The sequence below is a fragment of the Oryx dammah genome, unplaced genomic scaffold (genome assembly GCF_014754425.2).
Source record: "Oryx dammah isolate SB20612 unplaced genomic scaffold, SCBI_Odam_1.1 HiC_scaffold_27, whole genome shotgun sequence".
NCBI classification, from domain to species: domain Eukaryota; kingdom Metazoa; phylum Chordata; class Mammalia; order Artiodactyla; family Bovidae; genus Oryx; species Oryx dammah.
In genome coordinates this window covers 92,271,310-92,290,522 of record NW_024070211.1, presented here as the reverse complement: position 1 = coordinate 92,290,522, position 19,213 = coordinate 92,271,310, and the positions used below count along the sequence as shown (strand labels likewise).

Below are 19,213 nucleotides of genomic sequence, written 5' to 3'. Positions count from 1 at the left end.
TTGTATTTCTTTAGTGGAATCACTTGTCTGTTTTATATTAGAGAGAGAGTTATTTCTAACTCTCTAATATAAAACAGACAAATGATTAGTGTAAAACAAAGAAATCTAAGTTTTAAGAAAGAAAAGGTCTTATTGAAGGGAATCAATCATCCTTTGCTAAATTATATTTAAATGCAGCCGTGACTGCAGAAGATATATTGACCAAAGCCAACTATTCTTTAAGACCACGGAACAGGTCATTCACACAGGCACATACTTCCACATCACTTCCAAATAAAGTTTAATGATTCCAGCAAGCAGACCAAACTTACACATTTAATGGTACTTCCTAGGCATAAAGTAACATAGCAGGTTCCTCCCTTTTATTTATTAATCCGTAACATCAGCTATACCGTAATAAGACTTTCTAAGAAGGAGTTATTGTCCTTACTAACATTATTTGCAGAAACCAGTAAACATTGATTATAATATCCTACTTACTAAACATTAACACAAAAGACTTGTATTTGTTGTAGTACATGGTTAATCTCAAATACATTTTCTGAATCAACATTTGAAATGTATTTAATATTAAAAAGCACATGGATACTTACCAATATTCAAGGAGTTTAGAAAGCATACAAAGATGTCAATAAGTAAAACTGATAAAGTAAGTAAAAATTTATTAATGTTATTCTGTGCTTAAAAAAAGTTGAACTTTTTTTCTAAGGTGAATGATCGTTAATATAAAATTAATTTTTCTCCGATTTTTTATTTACATAAAAACAGAATTAAAGGCAACATTTGAACTTGTGTTAAAACACCACCATAACCAGTAACAACAAACCATAGTATTGACAGTTTAAGGAGATCTGTGATATTATTTACATCAACCTTTCCTGATACAGATGAGAAAAATGATGACCCAAGATGTTACATCTACAGAGCAAGTAGATGTTAAGAGACGAGACCAGACCCCCAGGTCTCCTCCCTGGAATTCAGGGCGGTCGCTTTCTCCAGGTTGCTTCTCAACCTGACTCATCCACTAAGTGATCAGATGAAAAAGCTACTGCCTGCAGCCATATGTGCTAATGAATTCCCTGTCAAAGGTTCCTATGCTGTAATCCCAACAGAGTTTTCTGTCCTGGCTCTTAAAAGATATCTTTCCCCAACTCCTCCAATAATTATCCCACCATATAGAATGAAGGCTTAAGTGGCTAAGAAGAGTAGTATCTGAGCATTTTCAGAACACAGTGGCTGATCCACTTGTAAGCAAAGTTTTCTTTTTAAATCTTTATCCTCAATCACTTACCAGGCAAGGAAGGATTTTTTTTAACTTAGTAATAAATTTTTCTATTTTGGAATTCTCATTCCAAAAAAATTCTCCCCTATTAAGTAAATGCACACCTGATAAACGTCACAACTCTTTACCTCGGCAGAAATGAAGTATTTGCAAACAACCGAGAATCACTTTAAGTCCCCAAGGCCAGATTCTAGGGACTGTGTCATGGGTCAGCATGTACTTTAACCTACTCTTCAGCATGCCCATTTTGTAGAATTTGACCATTTATGTCATCAGATATTTATTTGCTTTAATTATCACCTAACTTTCCACCTTTTACCTTTTTGAACAATGTTTTAAATCCAGCTCCAATGAACAATATCAATACTCTCCAAGGAACACATCTGCATAGAGCTGGTTTTAATAGATCCTCAAGTTGACTCTAAAACACCAAAAGAATTAGCACTAACAATTTACTACGTTTGAACTCTCCACAAGCACTCCCAGATTGAATAAGCAATCTTAAAGAACTGGCCTCTGGTGCTCTATCAACCACAGGAAATCAAACCAAACCTTGTGTTTAAGGCCCAAAATTGGTTTTCCCAAGCAACTATTGTTTATACTAAACTCTATTAAATGCTAAGAGAAAATGAAAGATCAAGATGTTGCTTCAGCCACCATCACTTTAGGAATCAAGAGATTTTATGGATAGCCTCTGTGCTAAGATGTTCTCTGTTCACACCTCAGCCCATCCCTTCTGCTGCATGCACGTTCTAATGTGTAAAATGAACTCAATAAGTGTACACACACCTGCACATCACAGTACACTGAAGTGATGATGGGCACACCTCAAATGAGAACACTTTCTCGCAAATCATGATCCTGAAAACCCTCATACAACCTTTCTCAATCAAGCCATATTTGACCAAGTTAATACAGACTGAATCGTGGTAACTATCTTTAGGCATATGAACGTTGTTTGAATGAGGCTCTAATTCAAGAAGTATAAAAGCAAAGGACAAATTGTGGGGTAAGTATCAGAAGGCGACATACAATGAACATAATTGAACATGAAATGTTACTAATGTGGGTTTGTTTTTTAAATTTATTTCTAATTGGTGGATAATTGCCCTGCAGTGTTGTGTTGGTTTCTGCCACGCAATAGCGTGAAGCAGCTATGCATATACACACACCCCCTCCCTCCCCCCTCCCCCCCTCCCACCCCTCTAGGTCATCACGGAGCACTGAACTGAACTCCCTGTGTTATACAGCAGCCTCCCACTAGTTATCTATTTTACACAAGGGAGTGTGTATATGTCAATGCTATTCTCTCAATTTGTCCTCTCCTCTCCTTCCCCCATTAAGGACATAAGTCCACTCCCTATGTCTGTGTCTCTATTCCTACCCTGCAAATAGATTCATCAGAAACAGTTTTCTAGATTCCATATGTATGTGTCTAACACAGATTTAAAACACACCATCTCACAAATCTGCGTAACATAATCACAAGACACTTCCATTCATCTTTATCTATATTTAAAATTTTCTACAATGGATGTACAGTATTCTCCAAATAAAGAAAAAGTTGCACCAAAAAAAACCTCTCACAGATGGCCTAGGTTTATATTCATCTGACGACAGAAGGCTAACTAGATCATAAGATGATAACACTTTCTCTACTTTAATCATCCCACGGAAGAATGTTTCCCAAAGGCCTCTTGAGTGGAGAGCTGGTCTGTAAACAGACAGCCAAGCTGAGGGTTTTTGTGAAGAGGCTAAATTCTACCACAACACATGCAGCAAAAGACCCAAGTATCATCAGAACAACTAAACTCTGCAAATCCTTTTCCCTGGTCCCACACACACCCAGCTGGATGCCAATAAAAACAGAATGCCATGACTAACTTTCCAGAGAAAACCGATGAGGGTGATTGATTAGAGCCACACACCTCTAACAAGCGTATGAGTCATACAGATTTACTTAGGTAGGGCTGGAACATCACAGCAAGAATCCATCACCAATTAAAAATGCAAGCAACTCATATGAAATCAGTCACCACAGTGAAACACTGCGTGCACAAGGAGCTCCTGCCTAGTCAGGTTAACACAAGTAAATATGAGGCAATGTATTATCTTTAAAAGGGTAGATAAGGGCACATCCGGTTCTATGCCACAGCCCTTGAGGCTAACCTATCTTCATCTTTCACAAACACCGATCATCCCACTTTGGCTACTTGAATAAACTTTCCACAAAGACCTAAGTTTTACAAGGATGACATCACTGCCTCAGTAGAAGATATGGGTGCTTCGGTGGAAATCTAATATTCTTGGCATGTGCTCTGTTACAGAATTACATACAGCAAAACAAGTACTATAATATTTTCTTCCTGGAGTTATTATGAAACATATAAAACAGGGCCACGTTGGAGACTGCCCCAATGCATTGTGATATATGAAAAAGGCCGCAGTGGGAGGCAGTACTAGCTTCCCTATGGTCTCCTATGGATAACTGAGGCAGATAAGCTCAAGTCTTGCCCGTTATAATATCTCGACTGACCCTAGATTTTTTCAGCAGTAAATGGTACATGTTCCTTTAACTGAGATTTGAAATTGGCTTCCTCACTAGCAGTTCCCAAACCTCACAGTCCATCCAGCTTAATATAGGAGGAGGAAGAGAAAGCAGGAGGAAGAAAGCTGGCAGCTCCATTCTGTCCCTCCTCCACTGCCTACCAGGCTGGTGGTTTACACTCTGATTATGAGAACTAATGGTTTTTGAGGCTACTAGAAAATTGGATCTAGAAGGAGGAAGGGGAAACAGCACAAGTTAAAATGTCACAAAGCTAGCTATTCTTACTGAGATTCAGTTGTTTTCCCTAAATCGATGTTTCCCAGATTGCTACAAGACTTTACTCTCTAGAGTTCTAAAAAAGTTGGCTCTGGCTTATTTTGCTGGTTTTCTCATTGCTTTCATGGGTCCTATACTTTACCATTTTCACTGACATCTCATAACATTTAGAGAATCCTGAGAACCTATTCATTCTGAATACATGTAACAATTCCTTCAAGTTCAAAGGAAGAGTCAAACAAGATTCTACAAGAATTACATTTCTCTGGTGACTTGGAGCTGGTTCTCTAAGACATCAGGATCAGAGAACTATCAAAGGGAAAAACAAGGGTAATCCGTATGTATAGAGGGGCTGTGACCCAATGCCTGGACCACGAGGTTAGGAGACTAAATGCCTTCCTGACTACCCTTCCTCCTCCAGACAAGCAAGCAAGAGTTTTGAGATTCTAGGTCTGTGGACACAAAAGAGGGGTTTCCCAGAGGCAGAAAACAACCCCGAGTCCAACTTCTGGAGCTCCTGTCCTTTGTAGACAAGATAATGGAGAAGGGATATTTAGGGCTGTTTTTTGAAGTCTCAAGAGTTTTAAGGAAATCCTGCTTTTTGAGAGGTCATTCTGACAGGAACACCACCAAATTTCTCCAGCACTCTTCTCCATCGACTGTGAGAACTGCCCGCTCTCTTGTCAAGCACTGAATGAAAACTAAACATTACCCTCACATGCAAAGATAGTAAGACACTATCTTGGAAGAACCGCCAGTAGTATTCATCAAGTTCTATGTGTGTGGAGAAAAACATGTGCCCAAACTGACTTAAGATCGAAACCAAAGAAAAATGACTCTAACCGGCTGTATTAATTTATGCACCAGTGTTTTATAAGTTACATTAAATAATAATAAATGTGGAAGTTACCGTCAATGCTAGTAGGGAGTAAAACACATAAAAAATTTAAGCAACTGGCACAAATAAATATCTTTTAAGAAACCTATACAATGTGCCCTGTTTAGTACTATAGTGACAGCTGTGCGGCCTACTTCACAGGTGGCAATCCATCTGTGCAGGAGCTGGTAGTGAGCACCTCGACTTGCCCAGCACTGGCAGCAGGTGCTATGCAGAAGAAGCTATCTCTGCTTTGAAAGACTGTTAGAATGATTGATTAGCGAGAGCCAACCAGTTGATCTAATAAATGACAAGGCAACTCAAACCTCGATTTCTGAGTCCAGAAAGCAAAAAGAATGTCGAGGTCAGCAAACAAAACCTGGGGAAGTAGCTCTCTTGGATCTACTTGACCACAGAGTAGATACACAGGAATTTCTCTTACCAGGTATGTATTCAAGCCTGAACTATATACAGCATTCACTAGAGTTCTGGTTATAACCATGTCTTGGTGTCCTTAAACCACAACTCACTGTAAGAAAGTCCAAAAAAAAAAATGCTACAGTAATTCCGAACGAGTCCCTCAGGTTTAAGAACTTAACAGACAAGTGAGACTACATCAATCTAAAAAGCACAGTAAAAGAAAGAGTGAAAAGGTAACCTATGGAATGGGAGAAAATAATTTACAAACCAAATATGTAATAAGGGGTTAATATCCAGAATATACAAGAAACCCCCACAAATCAATAGCAAAAACAAACAGAAATTATCCAATTAAAGAATGGGCAAAAGGAACTTGACATTTCTCCAAAGAATACATACAAATGGCTAAACATTTAAAATGCTCACTAATTAACAGGAAAATGCAAATCAAAACCACAATGAGAAAGCACCTCATACTGACTTTCAGGATGGGTATTATTCAAAAAAGACAAGAAAAACAAGTGTTAACAAGAATAAATTAGAGCCCATGTACACTGTGGGTGGGAACGCAAGTTACGCAAGCATTATGGAAAACAGTATGGAAGTTTCTCAAACAAAAATAGAACTCGTCCATGTAATGTTCCAGCAAATCCACTTCTGGATGTTTCTCTAAAATAACTGAAACCAAGATCTTAAAGAGGTATCTGCACTCACATTCCTTGCGGCACTATTCACAGAAGCCAAGATCTAGAAACAACCTAAATGCAATCAACAGCTAAGTGGATAAATATGGATAAAATATGGTTTTAAAAAATAAATTTGGTGGTGTGACAGAAGTGTTACCTGATGTTACGGTAGTAATCACTGCAATGTATAAACATACAAAATCAACACATTGTATAAGTTACACAACGTTACACAACAATTATATCTCAATAAAAAATTAACTTATATATTCACATAGACACACAATATCAAAGTCCTGAAAAACAAAGAAAAGTTTGTGAATTCCCTGGCAATCCAGTGATTAGGACTGGTGCATTCACTGCCGTGGCAAGAGTTCAGTCCCTGGTCGGGAAACTAAGAGAGGGTCAGGTGGGTGGGATGAATTCCAAGACTGGGACTGACATATATACACTAATATGCATAAAATGGATAACTCATGAAAACCTACTGTAGAGCACAGGGAACTGTACTCAGTGCTCTGTGGGGACGTAAACGGGAAAGAAATAAAAAAAAAAAAAAGAGGGAATATATGTAAACATATGACTGATTCACTTTGCTCCCCAGCAAAAACTAACACAACATTGCAAAGCAACTATACTTCAATTTAAAAAAAAAAAAGAAAGAAAGGGTAAGGAATGGTTCCAAGTAAAAGGATGTTACACAGACACAACTAAGCACAATAAATGATCCCTGTGTTGGATTCTGGACAGAGTTTGAAACAATGTTATGAAATAGACTGGAATAACTAAACAGACTGAACTAAAAATGTGCCAGTATGTACAAGTTCTGATTTTAACAATTACACCATGGTTATGTAAGAGCATGTCTTTGTTCTTAGGGTATCTACACAAAAATAATTAGGTATAAAAGGCATGATTCTGTAACTTGTTCTCAAATGGTTAAAAAGTGTGTACATTTACAAAGCAAATGTGCAAATGGCAGAGTAGACAAAATGTTAAAACAATTGCTGAATCTGTGTTAAGAGCATAAGGAGGAATCATTGTACTACTGTTGCCTTTTTTCAGTTTTTAATGATATCAAAATTAAAAGTCACAGAAATAAAAAGAAGAAAATTATGAAAATTATGGTAGATACATACACTGGAGTGTTATTCAGCTTTCAATTAAAGGAAATCTTGCAATATGTCATAACATGGATGAACCTTGAGGACATTATACTATGTGAAAAGAGCCCATCACAGAAGGACAAATGCTGTATGATTCTATTTATACGAGAATCCTGAAATAGTTAAACTCACTGAAGTGGGGAGTAGAATGGTGGCTGCCAGGGCCTTAAGAGAGGGCAGAATGGGGAATTGCTAATAACAAGTATAAAGTTTTGGTTATGCAAGGTAAGTGAGTTCTAGAGATCTGCTGAATAATATCTTGCCTACAGTCAATGACACTGTACCATACACTTAAACATTGTTGAGAAAGTAGATCTCAAGGTAAGGGTTCTTAGCATCATAAATAAATAAAAAATAAAAGCAGTATTCTTTAAAAAATAACAATGGGTGATAACATAAGAATTAATTATAAGTAATGTGTCTATGATAATTCTGCGTGTACAGGAGAAGACCCACTCCTGATCAAAAGCTGCATGTGATCAAATCCTGAATTTCTTTCAAGATCTACATCTGCAAAGCACCAAAATCAAATGGAAACTGCTATTTAACCAGTGGTGCCTTGAAGAAAAAAAAGGTCTGATCACACATCTATTGTCTTGAAATATTTATTTCTAGACATATTCCTACATGTGAGTTTTGTACATGTCTGCCTCTCCCTTTGAGCTCCTATTATCCAAGAACAGTACGTTACTGCAGAACCTTAAATGGAATGTTCCCTGAACTGACCTAACCAGGTCTTTCCAGGGTCCATCAAGAAGGTTTTTGAAAATATTCTGTGAAGTCTCCATGCTAACATTTGTGAGGTTTGTAATATTTAGGTCCTATTGGCAACAGAAAAAGACAAGGCATATTTTATTCTTCTTACAAAAGTATCTTCAAGTAACCGAACTACTCAGATAGTGAACTAAATAAACTAAATAAACCTATAAATAAAGACTAGCAATCAGAACTCCCTTGGAAGCTAATGTTAGTATTCAGCCCAATCGGAATGCAATGCCATCCGAGTACATCACATCATTTGGCATAACTGTACTAGTCTTTTATGGTTCCAAGGTCTGGACTAATAGAACTTTCTAAGATTTGGGGTTTTAGGTTTCCTCTCCCTGACTATTCAGACATGACATCACCTGGGCATAGTTTTTCTATCAATTAAACTCATAAAATATTAATACTTGATGCTAAAAAAAAAAATGAACCAAGCACTTTTCTGTCTCCAAAGCCAAAAGAAACAGCTGAAAGAGTGGAACCGAGATAGTCTGAAGCGGGAATGAAGCAGGTGGGGGAAACAGAGACATGTGGGGGGTGTTGGTTACACAAAACTCCTAAGGAACATTTGTTTCTATTCAGTTGTGGAAATGTTCTGTTCATCTGATTCTCCTATCAGAGAACCAGGTGATAGCTAGAACAGAATCTGTAAGGTCTCATTTACATGCATTTTGAATGGAATACATGAATCAACAGGCTCCATCAAATGAATGAAGGGCCATTAGTTTGAATTTTCTGTTTTTCAATTATATTCCTGTGTAAAAGGCATTTGCTATGGAGTGGCTAATTAGGATATGACCCTATGGGAAAAGTGTCCAAGGAAACTAATGCTTGTGACTTTTCAATAGAAATATTTCTATGTTCATCAATATTTGGCCCCTCTTTTCATAAACCTTCAATAAATCATTGTCAATGTGTCAAAATGACAATTCCACAGCCTGGCCTTCAACACAGTACTCAGTTCGGTTCAATCGCTCAGTCGTGTCCAACTCTTTGTGAACCCATGGACCTCAGCACGCCAGGCCTCCCTGTCCATCACCAACTCCTGGAGTTTACTCAAACTCATGTCCATTGAGTCGGTGATGCCATCCAACCATCTCACCCTCGGTCGTCCCCTTCTCCTCTTGCCTTCAATCTTTCCCAGCATCAGGGTCTTGTCAAATGAGTCAGCTCTTTGCATCAGGTGGCCAAAGTATGGGAGTTTCAGCTCAACATCAGTCCTTCCAATGAACATTCAGGACTGATTTCCTTTAGGATGGACTGGTTGGATCTCCCTGCAGTCCAAGGGACTCTCAAGAGTCTTCTCCAACACCACAGTTCAAAAGCATCAATTCTTCAGCACTCAGCTTTCTTTATACCAACTCTCACATCTGTATGTGTACATAACACAGTACATAACCTGGTTCTACATGACTTCTAGGCAGACTTATCTGTTCACTGTTTCCTGAACAAACCATGCAGTCTCACAGCTGACCACTGCTCCTACAGCTCTCCCTTCCTCCCCCGGCTGCTCCCTTCTCCTCCCAACCTTCCTCACGTGTCACATGTAGACGAAGTTATGACTCTTCTCTAGGTTTGGGTGTTCACTCTAGTCTCTAAGGTTCCATATAATTAGTTCTGGTTATACACAAGTGATACTTAACATGTATTAGTAGGAGCATGAACACACGCACACTCTTCTCAATCAAATCGTATATAAAGACACTGACAGAGTGGAAAGAAGTTAGAAGACTCAGATTATAGATTCTGGCTCTATCACTTACTACCTACGGGTAACTTCTCTGAGCCTTCTTGTCTGTAAAATGAGGCTAATAATTCTCGAATACTTTCCTATAATTTTATGAAGATATAATGATGCAAATATGAAAAATTCACTTATCAAGAATGAATATATTATGTACAAATGTATTATTCCATGTGTCATTCTGTATCCTCAGCATTTAGCAATGCACCCTTCACATATTATGGATGCAATCAATCTTGCAGATGAAGGTACCAGACTGTAGCTGGAGGAATTTGCTAAGTCATCTTCAGTATTTTTTTTCAATCTTATACAGTTCACATTTATTGACTACACACTACTGTGCCAGGTTCTTAACAGGAACTGTTAATCTCACAACCTATGAGGTAGGTCCTAGATCTGATCTGAGAATCTGTGAAACAATGCACTGGTCAGGTAGGCTTGTTTTTCCATTTCCACATAGCCTCTTTCCGTCGATTTTCTATTGGACAAAAGACCCAATAAAGAAGTGGAACAAGGGAAGAAAACCTCACAGTGAAAAATGCCTGACATCTGCCAGTATGGTGCACCCACAAGCTATAATTACAACTGTCACCATTTCTACTAGCCAGGTCATTAAAATCAGTTTCGAGCTGAGAATCTGGAATGTACCCTCTTAACCCAAGTACATTTTTCTCTTTTTACAACACCCAATAAAAAAGAAATGCAAAAATCTGAAACACAACAGCCTAACACTTCAAACTTGTTTCTGCTTACAAATGTGCTGAAAAGGAAAAGTGACAATTTGTAGTTACAGATTATTTTTGGAAAGTCTAGGAATTTACAAAGTCTTTCTTCTATACATGGGTACTGCATTTTCTGCAACTTTAGATCTTCAGGTCAACTGTCTAGCACGTTAAGGGGCATCTTCAACACTGACCCTTCCTCGGAAATAAAACTCAGGTATTGGCTGTAATGATCATCCGTTACTCTTTCTGCTTCTACTTTTCAGCATTTTCTCTCCTTCTAAAGTAAGCGTTACTGAAAATTTTAACCAACATCTGCCATCTCATCTGGTGAACAGACAAACTTCAAACCTTGAGAATGACTGTTTAAATATACTTTTCTTTTTAACTTTTCCCCTTCAAGCTGGCAGATAAGGTAAGTTCTTCAAGATCCTTCCATAGGGAAAACTTAGAATAAATAAAGTTAAGGGAAAGGAATACACGTAGAATAAAATATAGATTACAAGTCTCAGTCATCAACTACAGAAGATCTGAGTTGATTTTATATAATTTGGGGGGAGAAGAAGGAGAGAATAATGATCATTTCAGAAATTACATTCTTAATTTACAGAAGTTGGAAAATGAACAAAACTGAGTTCAATCTCCTTGTTGAGAATCACGATAAAAGTGTTTTCACTTCTAACTATAAAACTCAAGTATATTTTTTATCTGCTACTGTAATAGTTTAAGTTAAAAGTTTAGGTGATCTTCTTTGCCCAACAATAGAAATTCAAGGTAAAATGCTACTGCTGAAATAAAAACTTGTAAGAGCTTAAAAGAGCTCATCTCTTTTAAAATATCACTTACTTTATAAGCAAACTGGTAGTGAGTTGGTATTTTCATAGCTGTAGATAGGATCACTGTTATGAAGAGATCAAGAAAACTGCTATGAACAGAAGTAACTATCGCAAATGAAAGCCAATGAGCCACGTGGGCCCTTAGCCCACACATATGGAAATCGGTCTGTAGGAATGACTTAGCTGCTTAGGAAATAAGGTCTTTGAGCTTGACTTCAAGTGCCTCATCAACAAAGAGTTGGACTAAATGACATCTGAGATCCTTTCCAGATTCCAGCTTTTCCCCTTTTTACTAATGGTTCAATTCCTCTTCTAATCAATCAGACACAAAGCTTCTGTTTTTTATCATTCTGCTGGTCTCTGCTCTATATTCTAAGCCTTGGGCATCTCACACGTAGGTCTAAGCACCAGCTGCCTCAGCAATCTTTCACTCCAGTCAATATCCAAGGCATTTACCAGACCCTACACACCTTGTGTGATTTCCATTCCACTGCCTTCCAAATAAAAGCCAAATTCCAAAATTCCAAGAAAGAAAGGTTCTTTCTTAAGTGGCCTCTCCCTATCTGATCCATGAGTACACAGTATATGCACTTTATGTCAGTTCTAAAATCATAAAAACAGAAACTTGAAGAATTCATTCATAATCTCCTTTTCAGTAAAAATAGTCACTATCTCCAGTCAATAAACCTTCTTTTCAATGTCTTCCCATTTGCAAATGTGTGTGTGTGTGTGTGTGCTCAGTCATGTCTGACTGTTTGTGACCCCATGGACTGTAGCCCTCCAGGCTCCCTCTGTCCATGGAATTCTCCAAGCAAGAGTACTGCAGTGAGTTGCCACTTCCTGCTGCAGAGGATCTTCCCAATCCAGGGATCAAACCTGTGTTTCCCGCATCTCCTGCACTGGCAGGCGGATTTTTTACGACTGTGCCCGCTGGGAAGCCCTCACTTCCAAATAGGTAAAAACAAAACTGTATTCATAGAGAACTTTCTTGTTCCTGTCTTTCATTTAGGAAACTTCCTTCACGTTTCTATATGAAGGTTATCTTCTAATGGTTGTAAAGTACATAAAATCCAGCACATTCATCAGGTCTCCACTGGGGCATTTAGCACCTTTGGGTGAAGTAGAAAAAGACACAGTTTCTGGGAAGGCTTAACAAGTCCTCTTCTGCACTGTACAATTTACATAACTCCATTTGGACACCCTGATATTAAAACAGTATATTTACTGAGGGAAAAAAAATCATTTTGTGAAGATATAGGCAGGATCATGTGACATGACAGTTGGGGTCTGGCCACCTCACTTCAGATCCCAGGCAAGTTGCCTAACCGCTAGAGGCCTTGGTTTCCTCAGAGTGACAGTATTAACTAGTAGTAGCAGGTATGTGGAGAAGGCAAAGGCACCCCACCCCAATACTCTTGCCTGGCAAATCCCATGGACGGAGGAGCCTGGTAGGCTGCAGTCCCTGGGGCCGCTAGGAGTCAGACACAACTGAGCAACTTCCCTTTCACTTTTCACTTTCATGCATTGGAGAAGGAAATGGCAACCCACTCCAGTGTTCTTGCCTGGAGAATCCCAGGGACGGGGGAGCCTGGTGGGCTGCCGTCTCTGGGGTCGCACAGAATCGGACACGAATGAAGTGACTTAGCAGCAGCAGCCGCGGCAGGTATGTATCTTGTAGAGGCTTTGTAAGCAGTGAACAATCACAGAGGGCTCTTAGGACAGTGCCGGGCACACAGTGGACACTCAACAAATTCTATTTTTCTCCTCAATAAAAATCAATGCTACCAATATCTTTGTGCTCATTTTTAAGCAATTTTTAAAAATTACTCCTATGAAAAACATTGCCAGGAAAGGATTAAAGATGTGTAAACAAGGATGTAAATTTGAACTCTTCATGTAAATCCAATAAGTATATGTAAGTGCTAAATATAGTGATGATGACTTCACAAAATACCAGTCCATTAAGATAATAATCTCAGGAAAAACAGTAAAATTTGTTCTAGGAAATCTTAGAAAGAAATGTAAGTAGGAGTTAATACATATTAAAGAAAATATGGGGTCATGATTTTCTTTAAGTGGGAAGGTCAGTAAGGGTGACCTGCAAGGCTTTCCCAGTTTGGTATGTCTATGACCCAGTCGCCATTAGACAGTCCTATCCCACTGCAAAGATCACAGAACCTCTGTCCCAGAGAGGCAGGATCTTCCCTCTATCCCAAACAGATCTGATCTCTGATGTAAGATTTTGGTCATCCCATGTTCGTTCATTTTACCTCTACCTGCAACAGCCTTTCCTCACCCAGACAAGCAACTCTGGCCATCCTTCAAAGTCCCAGTTTAAATCTGATCTTCCCTCCAGATTCCTAATGCTCCACCACTTTCTTTTAAACCTTGTAATACTGATTTATTAACTATAGAAAGAAAGTGATTTTGCTCAGTCGTGTCCGACTCTTTGCAACCCCACAGAATGTAGCCTACTAGGCTCCTCCATCTGTCCATGTGATTTTCCAGGCAAGAGTACTAGAGTGGGTTGCCATTTCCTTCTCCAGGGTATCTTCTGAACCCAGGGATCAAACCTGGGTCTCCTGCATTGTAAGCAGCTGCTCTTACCATCCAAGCCACCAGGGAAGTCAGCTTATTTAAGTTTAGTGGCATTAACCATGACATTCTTAAAAATTACTTTCTCTTACATCTGAGTTAATGAAATCTTTGCCTTAAAAAGTCTAGAGTGTCCATATATGCATAAAGGACATCATTTAATTTAGCTAGATCAGTAACAGAAATCTGTCTTAACTGAAGGCACACCAGACTCTAAGCTTATGAGACAGCACACTCAAGGTTCCCATTGCATCAATAAACATTTCTACAACTGGCTACTCTGACAAACTTATGATAGTACAGAATCTACAAGCTGATACAACTCCAGGTGAATGTCATGTCATAAAATGCTTAACCATCTATTTTAAGTATTTTTAAAAGGCTAAATATGAAAAGGAGAGTGCACCATTAGAATTTTGTTTTTAAAGTAGACCATTTTTCCTTTTCTTCAATCAAGCCACATTTATTGTCTTATATATATATTTGTCTTATATATATATATATATATATGAAGTGTTTTAAATTTCTTGAAATCTCATTTCTTCCTCCAAGTTTTTAACCAACCCTTTTGTCAAGTGATATAGATTAAGACTGCTGAATCTACATTATTATCTGGGGATGGGGATGAGAAAACTAAAATCTGCATTTGGATACAGAAGACATATTCTAATCAAACAAAGATACCAGAATAAGTCGTCTCTACAGAATGTGACTAAGTGCCTTTTTTATCAGTCAAAAAACAAACAAACCTGTAATATTAGTTAAAATGCAGTATTGCTTGAAGGCTCAAACTCTTAAAATGAAGAATCATAATATGGTAACAGAAAGAATCAAAGTTTAAAAGGTACTGGGCTTTATCCCAGTACAAGGTGATGGAATGAAGCCATGCAGTTATCATACTATAACACAGAGAGCAGGTACCATGCTCTGCTGTCACACACTACAAGCTCTCTTGGGTGTCACGGTCATTATCATCCATGACTTACAAGACGTTCCGGTTTGAACCCTGTCATCAATGTGTAAACCACAGTTGCTCCAGAGGCAACAAGGGGAGAAGCAGCTCTGGTGGCATTTGAACTGAAGATACTCAGGCAGAGAAACTAACCTGGTGGTGACATGAGAGATGAATGGAACCGGAGGAAGAGGAGACAGGAGGACGAGAAAGGGCAAGAGAGAGGAGGAAATGATGATCAGAAATGACGTGGAAGAATGAAAAAGATGACCAACAAAAATAAAGTCAAAGAGTGGAGGCAGCAGAAAAAAGGAAGGGGAGAGAGGAAGGAGAAGGAAGAGAGAAAAAAAATGTATGTAAACAATCTTTGAAAATCGCTCAGTTGTGTCCAACTCTTTGTGATCGCATGGACTATACACAGTCCATGGAATTCTCCAGGCCAGAATACGGGGGTGGGTAGCCTTTCCCTTCTCTTGGGGATCTTCTCAACCCAGGGATCAAACCCAGGGCTCCTGCACTGCATGCAGATTCTTGACCAGCTGAGCCACAAGAGAAGCCCAAGAATACTGGAGTGGGTAGCCTATCCCTTTCTCCAGTGGATCTTCCTGACCCAGGAATCCAACTGGGGTCTCCTGCATTGCAGGCAGATTCTTTACCAACTGACCTATCAGAGAAGCCCAACAATCTTTGGGTATGTGAAAAGCAATATGCTGCATATGCCTGTACCTCTGGTTGCTGTTTTTACAAGTTAGAGATGCTATCAAATGACCAAATACAGAATTAGAATCCATTAGACCTGGAATACACTGATACACGTTGTTTAAAAACCAAAAATCGAAGCTTCAAGTCAACAAGTGTCATAAAATTTATTGCTATATTGGTTTTTTTTTTTTTTTTTGAGACCCATGAAGGACTCAAAATTCTCCAAGCCAGGCTTCAGCAATACATGAACCATGAACTTCCAGATGTTCAAGCTGGTTTTAGCAAAGGCAGAGGAACCAGAGATCAAGTTGCCAACATCCACTGGATCATCGAAAAAGCAAGAGAGTTCCAGAAAAACATCTATTTCTGCTTTATTGACTATGCCAAAGCCTTTGACTGTGTAGATCACAATAAACTGTGGAAAATTCTGAAAGAGATGGGAATACCAGACCACCTGACCTGCCTCTTGAGAAACCTATATGCAAGTTAGGAAGCAACAGTAGAACTGGACATGGAACAATAAACTGGTTCCAAATAGTGAAAGGAGTAAGTCATGGCTGTATGTTGTCACCCTGCTTATTTAACTTATATGCAGAGTACATCATGAAAAATGCTGGGTGGGAGGAAGCACAAGCTGGAATCAAGATTGCCAGGAGAAATATCAATAACCTCAGATATGCAGATGACACCACCCTTATGGCAGAAAGTGAAGAGGAACTAAAAAGCTTCTTGATGAAAGTGAAAGAGAAGAGTGAAAATGTTGGCTTAAAGCTCAACATTCAGAAAACAAAGATCATGGCATCTGGTCCCATCACTACAAGGGAAGTAGATGGGGAAACTGGAAACAGTGTCAGACTTTATTTTGGGGGCTCCAAAATCACTGCAGATGGTGACTGCAACCATGAAATTAAAAGACGCTTACTCTTTGGAAGGAAACTTATGACCAACATAGATAGCATATTCAAAAGCAGAGACATTACTTTGCCAACAAAGGTCTGTCTAGTCAAGGCTATGGTTTTTCCAGTAGTCATGTATGGATGTGAGAGTTGGACTGTGAAGAAAGCTGAGCGCTGAAGAATTGATGCTTTTGAACTGTGGTGTTGGAGAAGACTCTTGAGAGTCCCTTGGACTGCAAGGAGATCCAACCAGTCCATTCTAAAGGAGATCAGTCCTGGGTGTTCATGGAAGGACTGATGCTAAAGCTGAAACTCCAGTACTTTGGCCACCTCATGTGAAGAGTTGACTCATTGGAAAAGACTCTGATGCTGGGAGGGATTGGGGGCAGGAAGAGAAGGGGACGACAGAGGATGAGATGGCTGGATGGCATCACTGACTTGATGGACGTGAGTTTGAGTGAACTCTGGGAGTTAGTGATGGACGGGGAGGCCTGGCGTGCTGCGATTCATGGGGTTGCAAGGAGTCAGACACAACTGAGTAACTGAACTGAACTGACCTGAAGGAGTCAAAGGAATTTCAAATGTTCCATTCCTGAGCCTGAAACTGTTTAAACACAAATAAAAGAACACAATGTTGGCTTCTTATTTGGTCAACACACCTGCCAACCAGAAATGTCATAATGCTTCCCAAGTTTCTCAAAACAGTATTTCCATCATGTCTCTCTATATACTTTGGGTCTTTTTTTTTTCCAATTTACAATGAATTATGTGGGAGGGAGGATTTATAGGGAGAGGACATATGTATACCAATGGCTGATTTATGTTAATGTATGTCAGAAACCAACATAATATTGTAAAGCAATTATCCTGCAGTTAAAGATAAATAACTTCTTGTTAAGATGGTAGCTGTCCAGTATATGATACCTTCCAGGTAAGAAACAATGAAAAAGCAAATTAAAAATGTACTTTTATCAATTAAATTCCTTACACATCATTATAGCTGTATCAATGGTAAGACTTTCTGTTTGGGTTACAGAGTGATTAGGGAGTTCTTCAGGCACAACTGGCCCTCCTTCAACTTCCCAATCAGCCCACATAATCCTCTGTCCACATGTTAACCTGATGCAGACTAGCAGGTTATATAGCCCCTGTGTGTGTGTGTGTGTGTGCACGCACCTGTGTGTGCACACACACGCACTCAGTTGTATCCAACTCTTCGCAAGCCCATGGACTATATATAGTCCACCAGGCTTGATTATCCATGGGATTTCCCAGGCAAGAATACTGGAGTAGGTTGCCATTTCCTTCTCCAGGGGATCTTCCCAACCCAGGGACTGAAACTGCATCTCCTGCATCAGCAAGCGATTCTTTTTTTTTTTTTTTTTTGGCCAAAAGTCAATTTTAGGTTTATTAACAAGACTGGCAACCTGTTTCTTTACCACCTGGGAAACTTGTATATGTGCCATGCCTAGTCGCTCAGTCGTGTCTGACTCTGCAACGTCACAAACAGCAGCCCACCAGGCTCCTATAGCCCTTGACCTATTGCAAAAATCGTGAGATGAATTGACATACAATTCTTCATTATTATTATTATTGAATAATTCCAAAGCTGTTAATATTTTTGGCATTTCCAAACAAGGAAAATCTGCATGGCTGATAAGAAGCATACTATTCAAACATCAAATCCTGAGCAGAACTGAATTTATAAAGACTTTAACTTTCCATGACAAAAACCCACCAAGCTCTACAGTAGGTATGAGTGAATGTACAATTTCAGTGATATACTCAGCAGTAATACAGGTGTTCACCCCCCATCCTCCCTTAGCAAGGTGGTATTTCAACCAAAGGAGAAGGAATTTGTAGGAGGAAACAGAAGGTTGACAATGGAGAGCACACCCAACCCAAGGAACAGTGCTTAAAGGCATGTCTTTAATAAAAATAATCACTGCACCTATGACTAAGAACACAACCCACAGAAGACACACCTGAGTTACCAGAGGAAGAAGAGAGGAAGGAGTAGGGTTTAAATAACAATAAGGAGTTCCTGAGATTCTCAGATCTCAGTGTGCTGACTCTACCTAGGAAACAGCCCAGGATGTGAGCATCTCCTGGGTTTCAGGAACTGATCTGTCTATGGAGACTGCTCTGCTGTGTCACTTGGAAGAATTTTCTTTCTATGCTGAAAGAGTAGTATTTGCAGCGAGCTACTTATAGGCATTGAGTATTGCCCAACAGATGATCCCATGAACTCCCGTAGGAATCCGCATTTGGAATCGTTGATAACACAAGTGTTGTGGGACAAGATACGAGTGATACATACACAGCCCAGGATCCTCAACAGAAGTTGTCTCAACGTATCCTACCAAACCCGCCTGTTCCTGAATCCAGGCACTCACCGCAGGGCAGAATGTCTTCCCGAGCGGGATACACTGTTGCCCACGGGGGAAGGAAGGTTGCTTCCTCTGTGCAGGTCCTCAATGGACCGACTCCAGGGCTTTGATTTGTCCACCGAGCTCTCCACAGTGCTCTCCACACTTTCAAAGTCAAAACTAAAACAAAAGAGAAATGCCACTCAAGACTTAATTCAGATTCACACAAACACATGGATGTGTAAAACTCGCTCCTTCCAATTACACATCTGCACCTTAATATGGGTAGTTTTTGCAAACAAAGAAAACTGATAATGGAATACAAATGAATTTCCATGGACTATGTGTTAGCTTCAAAAATACAGAATGACAACTAG

The 19,213-nt window shown here is 39.3% G+C and overlaps 1 protein-coding gene across 7 annotated transcripts in view; it reads right to left on the bottom strand.

The window, feature by feature from the left end:
* FMNL2 (formin like 2) overlaps positions 1 to 19,213 on the bottom strand; it is a 329,619-nt gene that overhangs the window by 70,277 nt on the left and 240,129 nt on the right. For 6 of the 7 annotated variants that reach the window (XM_040229083.1, XM_040229081.1, XM_040229084.1 and 3 more), the window contains exon 6: positions 18,864 to 19,016. The exons of the other annotated variant lie outside the window; for it this stretch is intronic. In XM_040229083.1, the coding sequence (XP_040085017.1) occupies positions 18,864 to 19,016 (153 nt within the window). The remainder of the gene's footprint in view (positions 1 to 18,863; positions 19,017 to 19,213) is intronic. 7 annotated transcript variants of the gene reach the window in all.